The following is a 23,689-nucleotide window of genomic DNA, read 5'->3' as shown; positions in this document are numbered from 1 at the left end:
TACGTCACTGCTGCCGTGCCCAACGCTGTCCGCCTTTACTGCGCGGCCGCCGACACTAGTAGCACCAGAGCGAAAGTAGGGGGACCCACAGCAGCAACAACGGCCATTGAAGCCATCGAAGTTTGCCGCAATCGCCGCAATGGATGTGGACGCAGAACTTGACAACGAGACATTGGCTCGCGACGCTGGGCTCCAATTCAGCGACTTGAGCCCCGATGAACGCGGTATGCTGCTGAGGGCTCGTAGTGCCGGCGTCGTTGCATGCGGCATTTTGTCCAACTTTCTGTCAGAGCGACTTTCATGAGCGCGGAAAACACACGCGGCAGTACGTTATCCCGAAACTACCAGACGCGACCGCGTGAGCGAAGCAGGGCGCCGGGCGAAGCGCAGTTCGGCGAAAACAGAACCTTTGACAGAACCAACGCCACAGAGGTTCTTTTTTCCATGAATCAAACGGAAACGACCAAACAGCATTTTATTACGTTTTTTGATGCACGGAAGGTTCTTTTTTTATTGCTGCTAGTTTGATTACTAGTGATTTATTGTAGGCAGACTCTAATACGTCATCAGGATCACTTCGAAAATGTCCCACTCGTGGCGCTCATCATGTGATACATTTAGCCTAATTTCTTAGTAAGTAGGGCACTGCTGTTGATAATATTGCCGTTTTAGAAGTTGTCATACACTGAGCTTTCAGTCTGACATAAATTGTTATTTGCCTTTAGTGTCGCTTTAAGTGCAGTCTCAGATATTAGGGACCTCTGTTCTGATAAAACAAACTTCAGCGCCAAGAATGCCCTCTCCACGCTGGGTTGTGTGACTCGTACGCCAAGGTCCTCTTGCTTTATTATCAACAGCCCTTGTTGCCGCTTTTCTCGCTTTTCGAAAATTTTCAACACTATTTACTTTGGAGTCACAGCTTGAGATACACGCTCCCGACATATGCATTATTGCTCGCTTTCCGTGACCTCAGTTGTCCTGTACTGACATTTCCCTTGAACTGACAACCGATAAGAAATACGTGGGTTATACACCGGAACAAAATGATAGATAACGTTTCGGTTACATTATCGCTCGTGTGAAAAAAAGCTTTTTTTCCCCCGTTTTCGTTTTTGGTTTTCGTTCCGTTCCGACGCACTGCATGAAACTGTGGTTGAGCCGCTTGGCCGACGTTGGTTTGCGGTAGCAACGTAATTGCGTGATTCGCTTAAACTGATTACGTTGCCCTTAAAGGGGCCGTCCTGCAACACTTTTTGAACATGGTCAGAAAACGTTGCCGATCGGTAGTCGAGGCTCCTGGGAACACGCTAGCCAACCATGCACTGTAGCGCAGCACGCGGCCTGGAATTGGCAATCAGTTCTCAAAGTCAGCTAGAAATCCTTCCATATTCCTCTCGACAAATGATGCCATATAGCCAAATGACCAGGCTTTACAGCCAATTTTACGGCCATTGGCTGATTCGAGCATCGTGAGCATTGTTACCGCTGCTGCCGCTGGAGGCCGCCAGGTGCACGTGCGCGGGCTCGCGATCACTGAAAGTAAGCCGTGCGTTCGAACAAAAAAAAAAAGTGCTCAAGGTCATGACTCTCTCGTAACGTAACATCCTTCTCCCGTGCCATACATTCCTGCTTAGCTTGCAGCGCGCTCGTCGGGACGAGAGAAGAGGGAAAGCAATTACAGCATGCGACAAATCTCGAACTCCTCTCGTACTTGACGGATTGTAAAAACTTTAGTGGCGATCGATTCGTGAGACAATAACTCCTTTAAAGGGACACTAAAGAGCAAAACGATTTTTCTCGTATTAGTAAAGTAATCTTCCACGACACCAAAAACACCACGCTGGCTGCGAGAAGACGGTTAATAAGCGAGAAAACGCGCTAATTGAAAATACAGGTGGCGACTCCACCTTGGAATTCCCGCACCATTTGCCGTGACGTCACACATTTTTGACGGCACCTGCTTGGGCCTACGTAGCTCCTAATCGGTTAAATCGAAGTACACTGTCCTCTGAGGGGGCCAGAGACTTGACATAACGAGGTTGTGGAAATTTCGTCGAGCCATTGGCGCCAAAATACGTTAAATGCTCTTTGAATTTTTTAACGTCACGAAATACAAAGTTCGGCGCGGAATTTGAAAATGAAACTTGGAACTTGGTTTTCTCCTCTAATAATAAACCTATGGTGGTGAAATAAACTATACAAGAGTTCTCCGAGCACAGTTTATCAATCTAAACCAATTCATTGTTTCTCTTTAGTGTCCATTTAATAGAGCCATTCGATGGTTACTTGGGAAAATGCTGCAGGGCCCATTTAAGCTTCGCGTAAATGTGGCGTGCGCAGGCTATTGCGTAGAGATTCTTGATTTGGAGATATCGAAATGCGCAACCACATGTTGTAATAAACCTCCTCGCACGTAATGGTACAATCATCTAGCTTTGCAGTTTGCGATAAGCGAGCTATACGTACGGCTAGCTACACTCGCCATGATCCCCAAAGCCTATTAAGGATCGAGTTCTTAAATTTCATGAAGTGCAAAAAGCGGCACCATATTTTCATGATGCGCGTATGTTTTCTTTGATGCGCGGGCACTTGGGCAGCACCATCACGACGCGGGGCAACACTTCTGGGGCGTTCATACCTGGTTATCGCTCGGAATGCGGGAGAGGCTCAGTGAGGTGATCAGTCTTCAACATCGAAACGGCGTCGATTTCTTTGTAATAAATGGATAGACGCTGTGAACCACTTTAGGGACAATCATTCCCACGAAACGCACATTCCTAAGATGAGGCGTGCGATTATACTTTGAAAAGAACGCTGCGTTTGTTAGCCCTCGTACTTCTCGCTGTTGGGCGAATACGCATCGCGCCTGTGTGACATGCCCTTACTTAGGGCTAAGCATTGCTATTACGATAAACATTGCATTTTTCAGTGTGCTCCGAAGGTGACAGCGTAAGAACAGAATAGTAATACTGAGGCTGGCAGGCGTCAGAAAAAACTATCTGACAACGTCTATTCAGATCGAAAAGCGGTTGATAAGAAATGGTGATGCACGCTTGTTGCAAACCATATAATTGCGGAAATTCAGAATATGTTAATGTACGAGGAACGGAATCAGTAGAGCGCTGTAAGACTAATCAGTTCTTTGTGTGGCGCAGAGAATGCAGACCCCCAGCAGTAAAAAGAAATACGCATTGTGTACGAAAGCAAACACCGTACGTACTGCAGTAATAGCGAACATGTCAGGATAATGTTTTAACTACATACCGTTAGTTAAACTAAGTGACAACTAATAAGAGTCGTGAGAACGTAATTAGCACACTAATAATAAGAAATATGCTCGTTCACGTTTGAAGGTACTTGTCGGCGTTGAGTTGCATTTAAAGATGTGGTGCCCAACCAAGCGGTTTCAAAACGATGGATTTCTTTATTTAATATAATAATAATAATTGTTGGGGTTTAACGTCCATAACTTCGACTGGGTAGCGCATCATAAAATACGGATACAAAAGATAGAGACTTAGATAGCACAAGCGCTTTACCAACCTGGCCAACTTGCCGCACTTATCAGTTTAAACCAAGATAGGATAATGAGGGACGCCGTGGTGAAGGTCTCCGCAAATTTCGACCACCTGGGGTTCCTTAACGTGCACCTAAATCTGAGTACACGGGCCTCAAGCATTTTCGCCTCCGTCGAAAATGCGGACGCCGCGGCCGGGATTCGATCCCTCGGCCTTCGGGTCAGCGGTACGGCACCGTAACCACTAGGCGATTGTGGTGGGTATACTACTCGGCTGACGAGATGTTTGTAATCATACTGAAGCAGCGCAAAAGACGTAGGACACAGAAAGACTAGACAACACAAGCGCTTTTTTTCTTTAGTCTTTCTGTGTCCTACGTTTCTTGCGCTGTTTCAATATGAACGCAAACCAACTAGCCCAACTCTCCCTTTTGCTGGAGTTGTTTGTAAAGTTCAGTCTATTATGGCAAAACAGGCCTTTGCGGCTTTTAGAAATATATATGGGAGGACTGTCGGTTATCTCTTCAGCGCTCATGACGGCCCTCAAAACACACACAGGAGGATGCCTCAGATCGGCAAACAGACCATATCGAAATGGACGAAGACAGCGCACTTATCGCCGCCTGGTAATGACGTCTTTTAAGCTATCCTCCAGTTTTCCGATGGCGCCCTTAACTGCGATCTCTGTAGACTTGTAGATAGACTGACACGGGGCCCCAGTGCGTGTTGTGAAGTTCAGACTCAGCAACTTCGCTGAATGGGTTGTGTCAAAGGTGCAACAATTTTGTCGCCAATTACTACCCTACTCTTGGTGTATTTTGGCTAACGGGTGTCAGATCGCTGTCAGCTGTTATGTAGCAATCGTTCATTTCTCGCAAGGCACTGTTACATCTCGCACCGACAAATGAATAGCAGCCTGTACAAGCAGAACGTTTGCTGCCTGGAGTTGTCTTCTCAATCCTGTCGGATTTTATGCACCGAGTTCGTGGCTTGGCTGGTTCATTTTCGCGTGTCCAATGGGGAAAGAGGTAGGCTTGCCGCTAGCGAAGCCGCATCAAGGGTCGAGCCGTTGTCAAGGAGCGGGCGCGAGCCAAGGACACCTAATGCGCGGCTATACTGCGGGTGATCCACCGTATCAAGGTCAGTTACGAAGCCTGTTGGAAGCGTCAACGAAAAGCCTTTCGGCCGTTCAGGCACAAGCTCGGCAGCTTCCACGCTCTCCTCAGAAAAGGCGGAAAGCTGTATTGAAGAAACTTGCGCCAAAAAAAGAGGAACAACTGGTGGCCTCTACGACGGCACCAATGATCATTTCAGCATGTCCGGCGTGTGTCGTTTTTCCGCCCCCGATTAGCGGATACTGCCAGCAACCTCTCTTGTTCAACGGCATTCTGCCGTCTGCCTCGCTCCTTCCGACGTCGCATTTGTCAGAGAGTGGCTACGGAGCGCCAGTGCCTCATGCCTTCTATTTTCGAGATATTCCTGACCACGACCTCCGCTCCGAGAACGAGAGGTTTGTGCAAGATGTGTGGCCAGAGTGATGTGTGACAGTGAAAAAATATGCAGCTGTAAGCGTTGCTGTGGTGCACTGCTGCTAATGACCAACCAGTGCAGAGGGACATGTTGCTGGGCGTGTCGATGCTTTAAAACATAGCCGCAGCACAAAACAATACAACCAGGCATAAGTGTGGGAGAAAAGCCTGTAAGAAGCACTTTTCTCTTCCGACGAAAACAGTTTTGATGCGTTTTGTTTTCTTTGCGGTCATAGTTGTTAGCACAACACTTGTTTATAATCGTTTGTACATGCGTGTTTGACCTTTTCGCATAGTTTGCGCAGCATTATAGCGCCGTCGACCGAACAATACCTTACCAATAAACATATGTAGAACATATTTGTTTTGGAGTGAGCTTTTGTGTTGCATGACATGAACGTTTTAATTCAGGGACCACATGCTCTTACTTCCCAGCTGTGTGCAGGTATGTAAAAAATTATCGTAACGTGATTCTTAACAGTAAGGGCATTGTACGATTTAGTGGTGTGTTTGTTAGAGCCTGCGTATCTTACGTGCATTTGCTACCGTACCCGGTTCAGGCAATACCCGTTGTCTTAGGCCAGTGTCTACATATTATTCACATTCGTTATTGCACCGACAGAGGTCAGCAACACTGATGAATTCACTACCTCTGTTATTCACGTGATAGGCACCGATCACCTTTCCCGTCGATGCTTCCCTGCTGTTTCTTGTCGCGATTTCGGGGCACATTGGGCATCACGGACAGGAATCACACGTAATCTAGATGTAAATTATCGAATTTCAATGGCGATATCAAAACGAGCTTTCCGGGCGCGCACAGAGGACGGCCGCTTTGTCACGCCTAACAGTAGCTTTCTTTGACGAGGAAATGACAGAAATTTTAATGGAGTCCCGTCGCGGCAGTATCTCGTCAGGAAAAATGGCAAGTCCTCTGAAGAACACCAGTGGACCGCTTATCGTTTCTGGGCGATGCCTGCTGCTCATTGGGTTTCCTTCCTAAACTATAAAGAGGCGCAATACACCATTTACTCCGTCACACGGTCGGCAAGAAGCAGTGGTCCTTTTGCTGCTCCTAGTTTTACGCTGTACAGTGAAATAGTAGTCGGAAATTGCGGTGTTCGTGCTAAAGAAACAGATGGCACAAAGCAGTACACGCAATAGTAAAGTGATCCGCTGGTGCATGTTACGTGACTTGCCGCTGTCCACAACAATGTACTGCCGCGAAGATCCTTCGTTCAAGGCTTGTCACGGAAAATTCCGGGTCGACGTGACGCAAAGGAAACCTTTTCAGTGCACTCGGTGCGCTCGTTTCGATATCTACATTGCAATTCGATTATGAATAGATGAAATTAGGAGATATTTTTGTGTGCTTCTAAAGGTTCGTGTGTCGTGTATTGTGATGGCACACAACTTTTATACAGAATAAGCTGCCCTCAAGTTAATATTACATCATTAATTAACATTTTCTTATTAGTGATTTCAATGTAACTTTAGCAGCTTCAGGACGTTTGCGCCTCGACGTACATATTTCGTCTCTGAAGACGACAGGTACCCGATTCATAGCATTTAAAAAATGTGAATTGCCTAAAATGAAATTGCGGGCACTTTGCACTAAGTCGCGCAATGTTTGGCACAGCGAAGCACGGATCCGTTGCCGCTCGTACTCCCCGTCGACCGACACGTCCAGCTTCGAGATGCGCGGCCCTGTTATTATTGTCACGGGGTCGTGATAATGATGAAGGCAGCAGTCGGCGAGTCCAAGATCACATGAAACTCTTTATTTGGCCGAAATTGTGGCCGGAAAACGGAAGGTCAAACACAGCAATACACACTGTACACTGATAGCGGCGAACAGAGCGTCGGTCATCGATAATCTAATCTGCGGTAAGGTGCGTCGGTATCTACACATGCGACATCGAACATTCCAACCTTATCGCTGGTGGCCGCGTTAGTTCCAGAAAAGACTCAGCTGTTCGTGTTTCCGCGCTCAAGCCTAACAGATGATCCTAAAATAATCTGGAACGTTCCCAGATATTCTGGCGCGGTTTGCCCAAGGTCACTGCTACGAGTTTCTTGCGCATGAATAGGTGGCAGTGGTTCTGCGGCTTCATTGGACGTTTGGCCACTGCGCGCTGGCCTGATAGAATTGAAGAATGCAGCATTTTGTTCACTTCCTACTCACCTGATACGTCAGCTGACGTTGCCAGTGAGGTCTCATCAAGGTGTCTTCCAAAACCGTGATGTCTAACAGCCTCTGAGACCGGGTTCATTAGCACAGATGTAAATATTGGATGTGCTTCTGTGATTGGTGGTGAAACACTTTGTTGAAGGCATGTTGCAGCGTCTTACGATTGGGACTGAGGCAATTCCGGTGTGTTAAAAAGTTTTGCATACCACTTTCTTGATCCTTTTCGATGGCCAACAGCTCGTGAGACCAGGCGCCTTAGGATCGATGTCAATATTGGATGTGCATCTGTGAGAGATGTGGACACGCTTTGTTGGAGGCATGTTGTAGCGTCTAGCGGCTGGGTCTCGTACAGTGCCGGATTGTCAGAATAGTCTTCAGAGCTCTTCCTTTGGGACAAGGTGGGCGGAGCACTGGTTGTATGAACAACTTTGCTCCTCTTGCAGGATTTCAGCGGACTTGGCAACGGATCCGTGTTACGGTTCCTGTGTGTTTGCTCCGGACGTCGCTTAGACAAACATGTTGGAATCTAAGCGTTTCTGATCGGTGTCAGCACCTCTGTTGATGACTCCTGCGGCGTCGATCTTTCGCTGCCGTTAGTGCAGGATTCTCGCGAGAAAGTGCGCGATTCGCTGGATTCGACCAACGCAAAATACTGCGGTTGAGCTCCAGTGGAGTACACCATATAATCCTGCTGTGTGAACTGCGTAAAGTGCGGCGACATGCTCGTAGCTCCAGGATGCATCCCGGCGCCCGTAGTTTGGAGGTTCCATAGCTGAGCGTGCTCCATGGGTAGTGCAGATAAACTGGCTCGCGAATATGCGACGCCATGAACGAAGCCGGCTCAAGCTAAAAACGCCAGGCCTGCGCGAAAAGCGCAGCACAGTCACAGCGAAAGCTGGAACAGCGGCATTTCTAGAGCCCGTTATAAACTCTCTTGTGGCTACTAATACAAGTACATTAGCAACGTACCCACTACGCCACAAATCATCACTTTTGGGAAGTTGGGAAGCACCCACGACGACATTATTCGTTATTCTGCGGAGAAGCGAGGTACCATCTGTGAGGCATTATGTGAACTTTGTTATTGCGGTAGTTGGCTGACGATGATGAATTATGGCTGAGCCCTTTGTAATGGGTTGGAAGCTTTAAACGACCCACTAGTTACGTAATTCATATTGTGTGACGCCCGGTCGTTATTTAACTGCCCCACCACGCTTTATAATATACGTTAACCAGAGAAACGGAGAGCGAGAGAGAGAAGGAATTAGCTTTATTCATAGCCTGAGGAAATAGATCACGGGAGCCTTATGGGCTTCCTTGGCAACCAATAGAAGGGCACTTGCCGGGAACCCACTACGGCATAAATCATCATAATTTTTGTGAAGTAGAAAAGCAGCCACTATGCAATTTTTCGTCATTCTGCGGAGAACCGTGGTACTCGCTAAACACCTGTATGGCATTATGTGCACTTTGTTGATGCTGTGGCTGATGACGATGAAGAATTATCGCAGAGGCCTTTGTAATGGGTTGGAAGCACTCAACAACCCACTCGTTGAGCAATTTCCATTGTGTGACGCCCGGTTACAGAATTCGCGTTTGTGTGACGCCTGGTTGTTATTTTACTCTTCTACCACACTACATTACATATGCTAATGTGGTTCCTTCCCGACATGAAGCCTGTATAGGGTTTATTTGCAACGCAGTTTCAAGCACCGGCATGGCCCTGAGGTAGAACACTGGGCTCCCACGCAGAGGGCCCAGGTCCGAACCTGGAAATTTTTTCTTATTTCCTTTTTTTTTTTCTTATTTCGTGCGATAGTGGTTACGAACACCGGCGGCGGCAACGGCGGCGGACAACTACGGCGCCAAAAACGGCCGTTGAAATGATCTCAACACAGCTTTCGCTGTAAAATGAGCTGGAGCATTCGCAGCAGTACGCTGGTCTCGACAGCACTGGGCTGTACTGCTTCGAAAACACTGCACGTTGCCTGTATGCCGGGTTTTAGTCGCATCAAAATTACATTAGACTTGGGAGTTCGGACATTCATTGTCCAAGACGTCTTCGTTTCCTTGAAGGTCATCCGAGTGTAGCGACTGAAAGTACTGATACGTTGAATATCCATCCAGGAATGGACTCACCAAAGACGCCATGACCTCCTACTCACGATTCCCGTTCGCAGCCTTGTCAGTCTGCTGAATGTCATCGTAGGCCAATGATCTTCGCACAGACTCCGGTTCCACTGCAGCAAGAGGTTCTATACCACATCTGCCCAATCTGCAAATTCTGGCTCACCGTCTTTCATTCCGTCTTCCCACAGGACGAACATAATCATTGCTCGAATTCATTTTCGAAGGCGAGTTTCCCATCTTGCTTTGGTCTAGACGGCTTTATCTTTGAGTTGGATTGTCCGCTGTTCACAAATGCAGGAAACTTTAACTTTGCTCTTTACCCCAACCTTGGCTCTTAAAAAGTGCCTGTACTGCCACTGTGTGGTTTCAAAGTGAGGCAGCGCCAGCACGGGGCGTAATTTTTACAGCGAAAGCTGTTATGAGATCATTTCACCGGCCGTTTTTGGCGCCGTAGTTGTCCGCCGCCGCCGCCGCCCTCGGTGTCCGTAACCAGTATCGCTCGAAATAAGAAAAAAAAACGAAATAAGAAAAAAATTCCAGGATGGAACGAGGTTCGAACCTGGGCCCTTTGCGTGGGAGCCCAGTATTCAACCTCTGAGCCATGCCGGCGCTTGAAACTGCTTTTCAAAAAGGTCCTATACAAGCTTCATGTCGGGAAGGAACCACATTAGCATATGCAATATAGCGTGGTAGAAGAGTAAAATAAGCACCAAGCGTCGCACAACGCGAATTCTGTAACCAGGCGTCACACAATCCGAATTGCTCAACGAGTAGGTTGTTGAATGCTTCTAACCCATTACAGAGGGCTCTGCCATAATTCTTCATCAGGCACAGCATCAACAAAGTGCGCATAATGCCTTACATGCGTTTAGTAGGTACCAACGCTCTCCGCAGAATGACGAAAAATGGCACAGTGCCTGCTGCCCTACTTCTCAAAAATTACAGTGATATATTGCGTAGTGGGTTCCTCGCAAGTGCACTTGTATTGGTTGTCAAGGAAGCGCATAAGCGCATGATCCACTTCCTCGGGGTCTCAGTAAAATTACAATATTTATAGCGTAGTGGGTTCCTCGCAAGTGCACTTGTATTGGTTGCCAAGGAAGCCCATAAGCGCATGATCCATTTCCTCGGGGTCTCAGTAAAGTACTTCGCCCCCCCCCCCCCTCCCCGTCTCTCTCCCACGTCAACGTATGTTATACAGCATGACGGGAGAGGGAAATGGCGGCCGGGCGTCACCCAATGCAAATTACGTAACTGGTGGGCCGTTTAAAGATTCTAACCCATTACAAAGGGCTGAGCCATAATTCTTCATCGTCGTCAGTCGCCGCGTCAACAAAAGTGCACATAATGCGTTACAGACGTGTAGCTGTTGCCTCGCTTCTCCGCAGAATGACGAATAATGGCTTAGTAGGTGCTTCCCAACTTCACAAAAATTGCGATTATGGCGTAGTGGGTACCTTTCTAGTGTACTTGTACTGTAGCCCCAAGAGAGCTTAACGGGCTCTAGAAACGCCGCTCTTCCAGCTTTCGCTGCGACTGTGCTGCGGTTTCAGCGCAGGCCTGGCGTTTTTTGTAATCTTTGTATAGCTGTTCTTTTTCATTATCGGTGGTGTGACGGTGTGATGAACACATTGTTCGTGCCTAGTCTGTGGAAGATCAGCTGGGCAGAACATACGTAGAAGGACGGCGATCAATCTTGTAACAAACACACGCATACACATGCAAAATTGAAAACGCACCCTAAATTGAGCTGCTGTGCAGCACAGGCAACAACTATTGCGTTGAAAACTATGGACGATTTTACGTGAGGATATACGGATGCCGCCACCTTGGGCTGTTCAACGAATGTTTTTTACTTTTTTTTATCTCGTGACGTCAATTGATAAGATTAGGAAACAATGTATGCACCTACCCAACAGTTCTCATGTGTGTACGTCCACCGTGGCACTGTCCATTTAGTTGTTAAAGATAAAAACGGCAAGGTTAACAGCCCAATATGGCGGCACCGATACCCATATATAAAATAGTGTATAGTGACAAGGCTATGATAGCGTAAACAGACGCATTAATTCATGGTGTCGTCAATTACGCAGCCGTTTTTTGCAGTATTTTGCAGTTTTCTGACTTTCAAATCGAGTGGTAAACTGCAGAAACAGAATTTACTGCGGACCACAATCCGAGGCGCATCTGGCAAAATCAATTTTTCGCCATGCTTGCGGCGTCTGTTTCAAAGGACGATAGAAAAAAGATGCCAACGCTCTACCTCACACCGTCACGTGCTTGCTGCCAGTTTTCCTTCGCCTTCCATTGCTTTGCCCTCGGCTTCACTCTCGTCAATTTGACAGCACAGCGGGGGCTGCCCCGACGCTCGCGACTGAGGTCGAGAGTTTAGCGCATGCGCAGAGCACCCTGTTTGGACTAGTTGTTTTCACATTATATTGAGTTAATTCCTACAACATTTACTAGAGAGAACTGTTGCGCCACTATCGTTCAGCCTCAATTGGAATGATGGGTAGTACATGGATTTGACTAGCCTTCATGCTTGCGGTTTCGAACGCACCTGTGGTTTTGTTCATTGTTGTGTTTTGGCTTTTGCTGTGGATAAAAGAACGACTCGTTGTAAACCTTGCAAGCTGATTAGAATTGGGGAGCCTATAAAGGTGAAGGTGCCGGAGTGGCACTGCTGAACTTTTGCTGAACTTCGTCTTGCGACAAAGCGGGTGCAGGCCACACGGAGACAAAAGAACGAAGCTTATGCAAATGCATGTACTACCGATCATTCCCGTGCTGCCTTAATCGTCATTCGTGGCAGGTCCCATAGTCCTTTTCAATAAGTTCTCTCAAGCCTCGCAGGTTAACCCACTCCCTCGTGCCCGAGCGCGAGAGCCATGCCTTGTGCTGTCACAACAAGCGCGAGCAGGCTCGAGGCATTGCAGGCGCCAACACAGCGGCTCGCTGGCTCTCATGGTGGAAAACTTCTTTGGGCAGTCTCTCTTTCGTCCTCGTTCGCTATATCGGTTACGCCGCCGACAACGGCGACGCCGCTCAACGCCGGAACGGGCGCCTAAGAGCTACGCTAAAAAAAAAGAAAGAAACAAAGAAAGAAAGAAAGAAGAAAGAAAGAAAGAAAGAAAGAAAGAAAGAAAGAAAGAAAGAAAGAAAGAAAGAAAGAAAGAAAGAAAGAAAGAAAGAAAGAAAGAAAGAAAGAAAGGAAACGGTGTGTAGTGTGAGGTTGCGGGGATGTTGTTGAGGCGAGGTCCAGCTACCTGGTGCGGCCCAAAGGTTTGCCAGCTGAAAAGAGCACTTCGTCTCGATCAAGCCACCGACGAAAAAAAGCCTTAGTTCACCGCGGCTCCATATGTACAATTGGAGAGCGACACCATACAGCCACAAATGTCATGTGAATAGCGCAACGTTCGTGTTATGCAATAAGAAATTAGGTGGAGAGAAAACATACGTTAAACGCATGCTAAATGGAAATGCTAACAATATTAGACCGATAGAATGTTGTTACATTACTACATTTTCATAAAATCAGTGGTTAGACGTTAGAGCATGAGAATGCCAAATACAATTGTTTCGAAATTTCGCGCTTTAGTTGTTTTCATAGATTGGTGGTCCTGTCATTGACCTGAGGGTGAGAGCGACAATTACTAACCGGGTCAACTGCAGACCTTTTTATGGAATCTTAGCGCCGGCCTACTCTGTCATCGCAGATTGCATAGCACGTGCTTGAATTAGCGCCATTGTGGCGCTGCAATCCGCCTTTTCACGATGCCACGGCGCATGCGCCCTTCCCGTTGAGGAAAAGTCGAGAAACGTCCCTTCATCTCGGAGGCTTTCGTTCTGGCAATATCAGTCGTCCTGCCCCGGCCAAAACCTTACCAAAGCGATGGAGGAAAACGAACAAGGTGAATTGAGGCCTCTCGAAACTTAATAAGCTTAGTGTTCTTTTTTTCTACTTTGATGTAAAATGTTGCCCTCCACTGCCGATGATAGCTAAGACTGAGTAGATACTGCCGATATTGCTGACAGCACGGTGAGCTGAGAACCACCAGGTGGAATCTGTACCAGTCTATCGTTTTTGCGTCATTTATGGTCTTATCAAGTTCATCTTGCGATAACAGCATCTTTTTTAGCGCCATAGAAAGGTGAGTTACAAAATTTATTAATAACTATTCTACTCTGTTTCTAGTTTTTGTCCTCGTTGTGGACGTCAAGCCACTTACACCTAGAATTACTCGTGATTTTTTTTCTGTGCTTTAAATCGGCTTAAGTAGTTGAGTGCTTACCGATTTGCCTCAGAAATCCCGGAGGCCCTCTACTGCCCGCTTTTGGTCATATATCAGAATAAGAAGAGCGCCACACTTTTATAACCATTGTAGCATGTTTTTTCAAGGTGTTCGTAAGATTGATGGTTGGCACACGAAGCCCCGGAGTTTAAAGACAGTGGCGAAAAAGTAAAAGTATGGCGTGAAGATGGCAACCTTATAATGAGCAGAATATATACAAGAGTGGTGGCGTGTGGCTGTGGAAAGGAGCTCTGAACGAGCAGCAGGCATAAAATAAGGCCAACAGAAAAGGCACACATGACACAACACAAAACGGGATTGTTTTTGTGCCATATGAATTGCATTTGAAAAGATGAATAGTGTTGTCCTGAGCTTGACCATCACCTGGTCAAATTACCTCGGTAGCTCGGATTAATTTTTACCACGTGGGGTTCTTTAAAGTCAATCCAAATCTAAGCACACGCGCATGCTTTGCATTTCGATCATATCGCAATACGACGGTCATGGTCTGGAACCGAACATGCGCCATCGAGCTTTGCAGCGAAAAGCGATAGGCGATGTGAACCCGGCGCGGTGGTTTAGTGGTTATGTTGCTCGACTGCTGACCCGAAGGTCAGGGATTGAATCTCGACCGCGGCGGCCGCATCTCGACGCAGGCGCAATGCTAGAGGTCCGTTTACGTGCACGTTTAGCCCTTTGCTTCCCTTTGACGAGTATACTCGTCATGCTATTTTGTACCAAATTGAGCGATGACTACTATACTCGTGATCAAAAAAAATTGGCCCACGTGGAACAAATGGCGACAATAGTCGTCATATATAGTGTTTCTTGACGCTAAATGGGGCCACAGTTGCCCATGTTGTGCCATTTGTGTCTCGGCTTTCGTTTTACTGCTATCTTTCACTGTAGTGCCATGCGGTGAAGCCATCTTGAAGCAATCTTTTTTACGCAGTTAGTGAAATATAGGAACCGCATTGGATTGAAATAATGGTATCCCTTTATTCAGAAAAGAGAAGCTCTTCATATTGAGTGTACAAAAAAAAAACTGCTGGTAAATTTGGTACAATTTACTTCCTTTTTTCGCGCTAGGGAAAGGGTTAAATAACACTCGGTGGTCAGAATATACGGCCCCCTCCACCAAGGCGTCTCTCATGACCATACTGCCACACACGCTCCTTTCATTCTATGTTTTCTCTTAGCGGCTCATTGCACGTGTAGCTTCTGCCTTGCGCAAACCGCGCCAGAATGTCTGAGAACCTTCCAGATTATGTTAGAAGCCTCTTACAGGCTTGAGCGCGCAAACGCGAACACCTCAGATTATTATGGAACTAACGTGGCCGCCAGCGATACAGCCTGAATGTTCGATGCCGCATGTATAAATGCCGACGCGTCTTGCCGCGCTTCAGATTATCAACGGTCGACGCTCTGCTCACCGCTATCAGTCTACAGCGTGCATTGCTTGTAGTTTGACTTTCCGTTTCCCGGTCACAAGTTTGGCCAAATAGAGTTTCATCTTGGACACGCCGACTGCCTCCTTAGTCAACGTCACGACCCCGTGACAATATCGTGGTTTGGAGACATGAAATCCCAACAATTATTGTTACGACAGGCTCTAAAAGAGACGCAGGCGAGAGACAACAAAAGAAGCGCACGGAACTTTAATGCTTATTCGTTTCGCTTTCTCGCGTGAACAAGATACACCGAGGGCCTTGTAGAGCAGACGTTGCCCCTCTTCCATTTTAGAACCTCGTTGGTCACGTCCTTGCGGAACAGTTCCTTCTCTTCGGGCGATAGAGATGCCACCACAGGATTTAGGGAGAGCTGGGCGTCTGAACACGAAAACAAAATGTGGGGAAGGCACTGTGAGATGTGGGTAAGTACAATGCGCGTATTTATGCCATCACACGAGGAAGCTGCAGTTGCACGTAGGTCAATCAATCAATCAATCAATCAATCAATCAATCAATCAATCAATCAATCAATCAATCAATCAATCAATCAATCAATCAATCAATCAATCAATTTTTATGGTGTAATACACATATAATGGCTAGTTATTATTATACAGGCAGGACCCCAGAGCCCACTCAAGGGCAGTTGCAGGGGTCCGTTTTTAACAGTAGTGGTTACTGCCGAGCTACAGAGAAAATATTAAGTACATACAAGTGCAACGAAATACAATAAATAGAAACAACAGATGCATAGCAATGCAATAAGTACATATAAAATACAAACAAATCGGAAGAAAAGATTACTTTTAAGGGCTCGTTTTTTTTCTTTGTTATACACAATAATAATGAGAACTAACAGACAGCAATGCCAAGGAAAATCGGAATAATATTTATGAATTCAAGTATTACTCTTGTAAGTATTGCAGGTGATCTCGAACACATTGTTTATACAAATGAAATGATGCGGATGCTGCGATGGTACAAGGTAAAGTGCTCCCGAGTTTTGCTGCAATACGAGAAAATGAATGTGATCCGTAGTTGGTCCATATGCGGGATATGCGTAATGGTTTACGTATATATAAAAATGTGATGACGATGATAATCGCAATCTTACGGGCAATTATAGAACGATGTCATGGTGGTCACGGTGAAGTACGCAGCGATAATATGGTCGGTCACAACCTGCTCCTGCATGCTCCTGCATTTAAGCCACTCCGCATAAGTAAATACGAAGTGATTGTCAATCACCTATATAATAGAGTCCAGCGAGCTGGTTTCCTTTCGAACCAGAAGTAATTTTTTCTGTGCTAATGCCACGGAGATGTTGTGTCAGCAGCAATCCGAGGAAAACGCCTTATGCGTTTCGTACGTTCAATGTGTGAGAAACTAGAATCGCAATCCGCATACTCTCACACACAATTCCGGGCGAAATACTAATGCCTGTACAGCAGCAGTATAGTTAGCTTGGTTTAGGCAGAAGCGTAGAAATTCGTGAGCACTTACCGACAAGAGTCTGAGTGTCTTTGTGGATTCCGACCACACAATAAAGCAGTTCGCACGTGTTGGCCTTAAGGCCAGCAGAGTCGAGAATGTCACGCAGGTAGGACAGTCTCTCCTTGTCGTCCTCCAAATCCTGGCTTTTCGGTGTGAGCTCTTCGAAGACCTTCGAATGCAGAAAGAACGCCGATTTAACACAGAAAAGTGCCACAGGCGTTCGAAATGAACAAGCAGTTAGGTCTGCAGGCAAATATGCGCGTAAATCACGGGGTTTAAGTCTGGGGTTTAAGTCGAACGTCCCTGCACTGAGAATCAACGTAGAAGCGTCCTAGCATAACCTAGCTAAAACCTAGAAATAGCCGTGAAGTAACCTAGAACATGTATCACCTAGCTAAGGCCTAGAAAAAAGGCTAGAACCAACCAGATTAGTCTTGAAAACTGTCCAGTTTTGCTGTTTCAAGCCTTGCGCGGCTTAGTGCAAGCTTCACCAATTTTTGCAGCAACACTGCACTGCTGTATATAAGCTACATAGGAATCCATGCAGTCCTACAGACCGCACTGAGCTACTACCATACAGACCGGGAGACGCGGATTTATTCAAATAGTAACGCGAGAGTCTACGCGTTCCAAAAAAATATCACGGATGTTGATATGCAGGTAAACTGAACACATCATACCTACATTCACTCTTGTGCCATTTAGAATGTCTCTAGCGAGCCTGTATAGCGATGTTACCAGGCGAGCAGATTCAGCAAGAAACACTGCTTTATTCAACGCCATGATCCCGCAAATTGTTTTGTCAGCAATGCGAAGGAATAGGGTTGCGTATTTTCTCATATCCCTCAGTCAATAAATAAACTGGTGCTTGTAAATTAACTGAATGATTCGAGCATTTGTTGTTTTATAGAAAAAAATGTGAGAAGCTTACACTGATTTACCAGCTAGTGTGGGTTATACCAAATGTCAATTACTAGTGCTCACTACATGCAGAATGTATGTGCAGTCAGCTAAGTTGATTTCTGTTCAGCGGCGTTTTTAGCAAGTTGTAACAAATTAACTGTCCTGAATTAGTGCCTGATGATTCGATGCCGAAGAAGGTGTGGATAATTGCTGTTATAAGACTAATTGCCGTTATAATTGCTGTTCTAATGTTAATTTCTGTTATAAGAACGGATAGCCAACAGCTGGACAACATCAGCCATCATATATTGAATACTAGCCAATTAATACTAGTCACTGCTTGCTAGCCAAAGAATACACACTACGTCCACCAGACGCCGTCTCGCCGCTAATTAAGCACTGACTTGTAAATTGATCATCGGAGGCCTGACTCTCCAATCTGGACTTGGCAAGCCAATTGGCAACTCTTGACCGGGCCCTACGAGCCGCAATTGTCAGTGGGGCCCTGAACGAAGGGCTTCACCCGCCGTAACCAGGGAGCCTTATTTATTTATTTTTGATAAAAGTGGTTTCTCTCTAGCCAGTAAATATTGGCCAGTGCTAACTATTCCTGGAAATGCGGTTGCTGAAATCAATCAGGAATGTTTACCGGATACGCGGTTGCGGAATGTGAACGTAATAGGCCCAGCAAAACACCGCCCTCACTATATGCATCGCTGACCAATGACCTGTGCACACTCACGTTCGAGAACTTTTTCCAGCGATCGAGCTGCGCAATGTGCTTCCACAGTGCCCGCGTGGGCGACCAGGCGGGAAACACCAGGAGACACTCGCCAGATGGCGTCAGCAGCCGTGACACGTTTCTCATGGCTTCGGCCTGGTCTTTAAGCCAGTTGAGGCAGAAAAAGGAGTAGATTCGTTCGAACCTTCCGTACTTTCCGACGAAGTCCGTGACGTCATCACCTACATTCAGGTAATCGTATTGGATCTTGGAATGCGCGCTGTTTGTGCGAGCATACGAGAGCATCACATCAGACGCGTCTACGGCGACTAGTCTTCGGCAGGGCGGACATCTAGGCAGCAGCCAGTCTCGGGTGAAGTCCCCGGTGCCGCAGCCTATGTCCAAGAATTGCTGGTTCTCGGTGTTGTCGGCTGGAGTGAAAGCCATGTGAAGCAAGTCCACGGCCTTGAGGTTCACGCCGCGTTGGAGTTCGTCGTTGTCGGCGTATAACTGGGCGTTGTACTCGAGGTTGCATGACCGATTGGTTGGCATGTTAGACCGGCTATCGATAGCCTTAAAAAGACCGCTAGAAGTGTTTTACCCGATGAGCTTTCTGGATTCTCGAGGCAGCGGTGAGCATACAACGAGCTTTTTTTGTTTTTTCGCACCTGCGAAGAAACGTCATGTTAACGTGAATCATGAGGAGAGCAAAGCTTTAGCCTAAGACGTTGGTTCTGAGTTCACCTTAAAACACCACTTTCAGGTCTATCGCTGAAGAAGTAAAGTAGGCAGCAAAACCATTATGTAAAGCTATACAGGTATGCAGATAAAAAAACTTGAAGAAAAACTTGTTAGCAAGCAGATAGGGACGTTAAGTGATGCAAGAGGGGCCCATAGACACACCATAACAGCAATGGCTTGTGCTTGCTACTGTGGTTGATGCTATAGCTAGTGTTCGCCGTTATTTAAGGTGTATGGCGTGGCCAGCTGGTGCTTTGGACACGCGGCAGTGACACTTACGAAATTTCGTCTTCATTATTTTTTTTTTTCGCAAAGGTGTTTTGGCAGCCTCCTGCACAAACCGTGGCGTTCATTACTGAGACAAATACCGAAGCCTTTCTTAACTGTGTTTGGTGCCGACAGAGAAAAAAATATTGAGTTTAACATGCAGATAATGCCGCGGTTTTTCAATGATCCGTACTGAAGGCTACCGAATTAATTGTGACCACTTATGACACCTAATACACGGTTAGACACAGCCAAATGAATAGAACGTACAGTTATGCTAGGGAAAGCATAGATGACGTTAATGATTGTGTTCAACTGTAGTGTACCAATTGTGAGGTACAACGAAATGAATTGAAGTGGAGGAAAATTCGTTCGTTCCGTTGATGGGATGAGAACCCATAACCTTCGGAAGTTTCCACGCACTTTACGTACACTAAAGCCTTTTCTACTGCGCCTCATTTCTTAGTGCTACCACTGCAGCATAGATCGAACCTTGTGATCAGCAGAACCACGCTATAGGTACTCATCTACCGTGTAATGTGATGGTAGATTACTTCCCTACGAATGTACATTTGATGAAGTAATATATGAATCGGTGTGACGTGCGGAAGGAAACAAATATTTATTCGTTTATTCACACTAATAATAATTACTTCGAGGCAACATGCGAGAAAACTGAGAAAAATCGCAATTCGAACGAAAAGAGTATTTTCAGCTCACCTTACAGAGAGAGACTGAGTTTTCTTCCTGAATGCTCGTGGGGCCTGCATAAAACAATCTGCGCTAAAATGAACGATCAGAGGCACTCGAACTGATTAGAGGAGCAAAAGACAGTCTAACGGAAATGGCTGCCAGAAGAATATAAAAAGTACATACTTCCTCGACGTTAACGCCTGCACAGAACGTCCTTGCGAAGACTACCAGTTTGATGTTTTTTTCTATCACACTATAACAGAAGTAGCGTGACCTTTTTCTTTCTTTCCTTTTATAAGAGAATCCCAGCTGCTTCGTTTCCGTTTGCTGAAACACACACGTGTCTTTGATATGCTCGTTTACTTCCAAACAACCACTCAGTTAGCGTCCCAAAAGCTGGGGGGGCGGGACCACTCCCCCTATAACATTTGAAAAACTATGGCGGCCACTTCCGGTGCAGGCCGTCTGAAACCTGCTGGCCCAGAAGGCATTAGCCGACCACGTGGACAGAACTAAAGCCTTAGCTTCATTGTGACCAATGAACCTTTTTCAGACGAAGCTTGTAACGGCAGCACCTGTGCAGGTGATGGCGTTGTGTTCCGAAAAACCCACAGCAACGGAAAAAAACTCGCGACGCGCTAACACAAAAACGCTCCCCACCCACACATGGAGCGTACCAGAGAAGTAACAAATGGTACAAAATAAATTCTCTCTCCGGTGTTGGGGTATTAATCGGGGTCCCCGCGCTCCGAAAGCGAGTGCCTCGAACAATAAATGGGTCGCGCGCCCATGACTGCCCAATGAGAACTGAATTGAAGCACATGAATGCATTCTACTGACAATGCAAAACAACGGCTAGGGAGCTGTACAGTTCCCAGGCGCGTTTCAGTCAAATATTTCGCGCTGGTGGACAAAAAGCAATCTGCTGGACAACGCGTAATCTCGGCACCAGGAACTGCACATTTCAGAAAAATTCCGACTTCGACTAGTGTACTATTTTAACTATAGAGTGTTACTATTTTTAGAGTGTACTAGTGACTGCGTCAATGTATATTTGTATTACTATTTGTCCCGAAATTGACTTTTTATTGTTGAGCATCGTAAAACGGTATCGCAGTAGTGAAAAGGAACGCGGAGCTATCTGTCGCGTTGGATATTAGCTGCAACGCGCGAATCATGGTAGCAGCGGAGAAGTGTTAGCATGTTGCGATTTCTTTAACACTTGAAGGCGAAAGCACGCTGCACACTTGGCAATGCATGGTGACACAAAAGGGGACTACACTTTCTGCAAGGCATAACAAGCCGCAGTATGGGAGACATGTATTATTAAATGCGAAGCAGTTATTAGCGAACCCTAGGCACTTTGAGCGTTTCCATCTACGGATCTATCTAGCCGCCTACATTTGGGCTCTCGGTATCGTCTTCTCAACTTGGTGTAGACCAAAACTGTCATGGGAGGGTAAGAGGATTTGACGAATATGACTGCCTGGTCATGACATCAGTAACGTGAAAATACTGCCGCGTGCGTCGTCAAAGCCTTTCTTCCAGACATGTGTGGCGCATACCCGTTTACCACGGGCCGTGGAGTACGGGATGCGCCACAGGTGATTGACAGTCTATATCTACCCAGGAACGGCGAGAGCAGACATTGGGAATTTAAATGCGAGAGCGTTTAAGAAAAACCGACATCGGCAGCGCTTACCCGACGAATGCAAAGAATAAAAATCAGGATCCCCGCAGAAATCGAGCCCAATCATTCTGCGTGGCAGTCGAGTTTTCTACCACATATATGTGGTCTAGAAACTGCTTTGTACAAACATCCTATGCAAGCGTAATGTCAGCGCAACGTCACTTGTGGTTGTGGTACTGGCTATCTAATTTTATAACGAAGCAGTAAGCGCTACATACGTACTCCTATACGATGCAGGCGTCATGTCAGGTTAGCATTAGCATGTGTGGTTCCAGTGTTGGCTCCGCTTTTATAGCAGTCTAATAAACATTACATTTGTATTCCTATGATTCACCAAGCTATAAACAAGCGTTGCTCGACCCCGGAGGATTACGCTAACAAAAGTTACGTGTGACATTCACATGATTGCACCGTAAAAGTGCACTTCGTTTCGATAATACCGACGTCTGTGCTCTAACGTGAGTGCTGACGTTACTTCAGACCACAAGTTACCATTTGAACACCAGTGTTGTCGACGAGCCTAGTAAGCCCACGATGTGCACACAACTACTACACTTGAAAAAGACGTCGATCCACCTCGTAAAGCTTGGCTCGAAGCCAAAACATGCAGCATAGAACTACTCGCTGACTGCTTCGCGTGATACCGATTCCCACAAGGCGTGGGATCTACCGAATTTTTAAATTACAGTGTCGTTCTCAGTTAATTCTAATGTCTCTCCTCCTGCACTGAAGCTTTCTTCACATCACACGGTTTTACACGGCCTCCAGGATCGGCGCACTTTGCATGCATCGTGATTTTTCGCTGAACACCAATCCCGCCAAAGAAAACATCGGAATGTCTTCAAGGGGCTCTTTAACGCTATCGCGTGAATAGACGAATGAACATTACCTTTCCGTTCCTCGCTTTTTTAACAGCGAAGCTGTTTCAACTCGCCGTTCTGTCATTTCGCATTGACAAAAGCTATGTTAATCATGAACGACCCCTGCCCTTTTAGCGCGTGCACCGCAATAATTACGCGGCCGGCGCGCAGTCTGCTCGCCCTCTTTGTCTTCTTTTGCTTGGCTCCCTGAACACGTGGGCCCGGCGCGCTCTCCGGTTCCGTCGATTTGTCCGCTGTTTTGATGCAATAGCTCGGATGGGTGAGAAAACGAGTACAGAAAGAAAGAAAGAAAGAAAGAAAGAAAGAAAGAAAGAAAGAAAGAAGAAAGAAAGAAAGAAAGAAAGAAAGAAAGAAACAAACAAAGAGAGAGAGAACGAGAGAAAGAGATAGAACGAAACCAGGGTGTAAGAATATACTCAGGTGATGACACTCTTCCCCCAACGCATGGGAAACCGCAATCCACGCGCGTCCAGACAATGTTCGGTTTCTTATCAGATGACTTGGAGGGCGCTACGAAAAGCGGGGCAGTCGTCTCCATAGCAACGCGCATGCTGCTGATAACGTGCATTTTTCTGTGCCATTTTGCTGGATAATGTGCATCCGCTAAGCGGCGTCGCGGGGCGAAATCGAGAGAGCAACAGGAGAGGGCACGGCGAGCGCGGCGGCGATGACGCAGCACCACCGTGATTCGGATACTCGCGGGCACATCTCCGCCTCAAGCCATTAGATGGCGCACCGCTCAATGGACCGACGACCGAATATTTTCTGGCCGCCTAGGCGCGCGCAGTGTCAACACCTGAATATTCTTACACCGTGAACGAAACAGAAAGATGGAAGTGGAGAGAAAGAAAGGCAAGAGAAAAAAAAGAACAATCGAATGACAGAGAAAGAAATAGAGACAGAGAGAGATGGAAAGAAATAGACACAAAAAGGAAAGAGAAAAATGCAGAGCAAGACACAAACAGAAAGGAGAGAGAGAAATAGAGAGAGCGGAGGCGACAAATAGAGCGGGGGAGAGGAGAGGCTTGCTGCCGCCCCGAGACGAGCCGAGCATGCGCAGTGGGGGTGTGGACGGCATCGCCGACGCCGCAGGTGCGACTAAGAAATGCTCCGCATTTAAAAGAGAAAGGTTCAAAAACGGATGTGCGCAGGTCCCCCGCTCGCAGCCTTTTTACCGTATTTGCACGAT

General features: G+C 46.6%; 1 protein-coding gene across 1 annotated transcript; it reads right to left on the bottom strand.

The window, feature by feature from the left end:
* Nucleotides 1-15,307: 15,307 nt before the first annotated feature.
* LOC119402655 (juvenile hormone acid O-methyltransferase) lies at nucleotides 15,308-18,891 on the bottom strand. Its single transcript, XM_037669774.2, has 3 exons — nucleotides 18,250-18,891; nucleotides 16,614-16,773; nucleotides 15,308-15,488 (listed from the first exon to the last, which is right to left on the bottom strand). The coding sequence occupies exons 1-3, from the start codon at nucleotides 18,778-18,780 to the stop codon at nucleotides 15,325-15,327; spliced, it is 855 nt and encodes a 284-aa protein (XP_037525702.1). The 5' UTR covers nucleotides 18,781-18,891; the 3' UTR covers nucleotides 15,308-15,324.
* Between the last annotated feature and the right edge of the window lie 4,798 nt (nucleotides 18,892-23,689).

The sequence above is a fragment of the Rhipicephalus sanguineus genome, chromosome 8 (genome assembly GCF_013339695.2).
Source record: "Rhipicephalus sanguineus isolate Rsan-2018 chromosome 8, BIME_Rsan_1.4, whole genome shotgun sequence".
Lineage (NCBI taxonomy): Eukaryota > Metazoa > Arthropoda > Arachnida > Ixodida > Ixodidae > Rhipicephalus > Rhipicephalus sanguineus.
The sequence above is the reverse complement of the archived record's forward strand: the minus strand, read 5'-3'. Positions and strand labels throughout refer to the sequence as shown.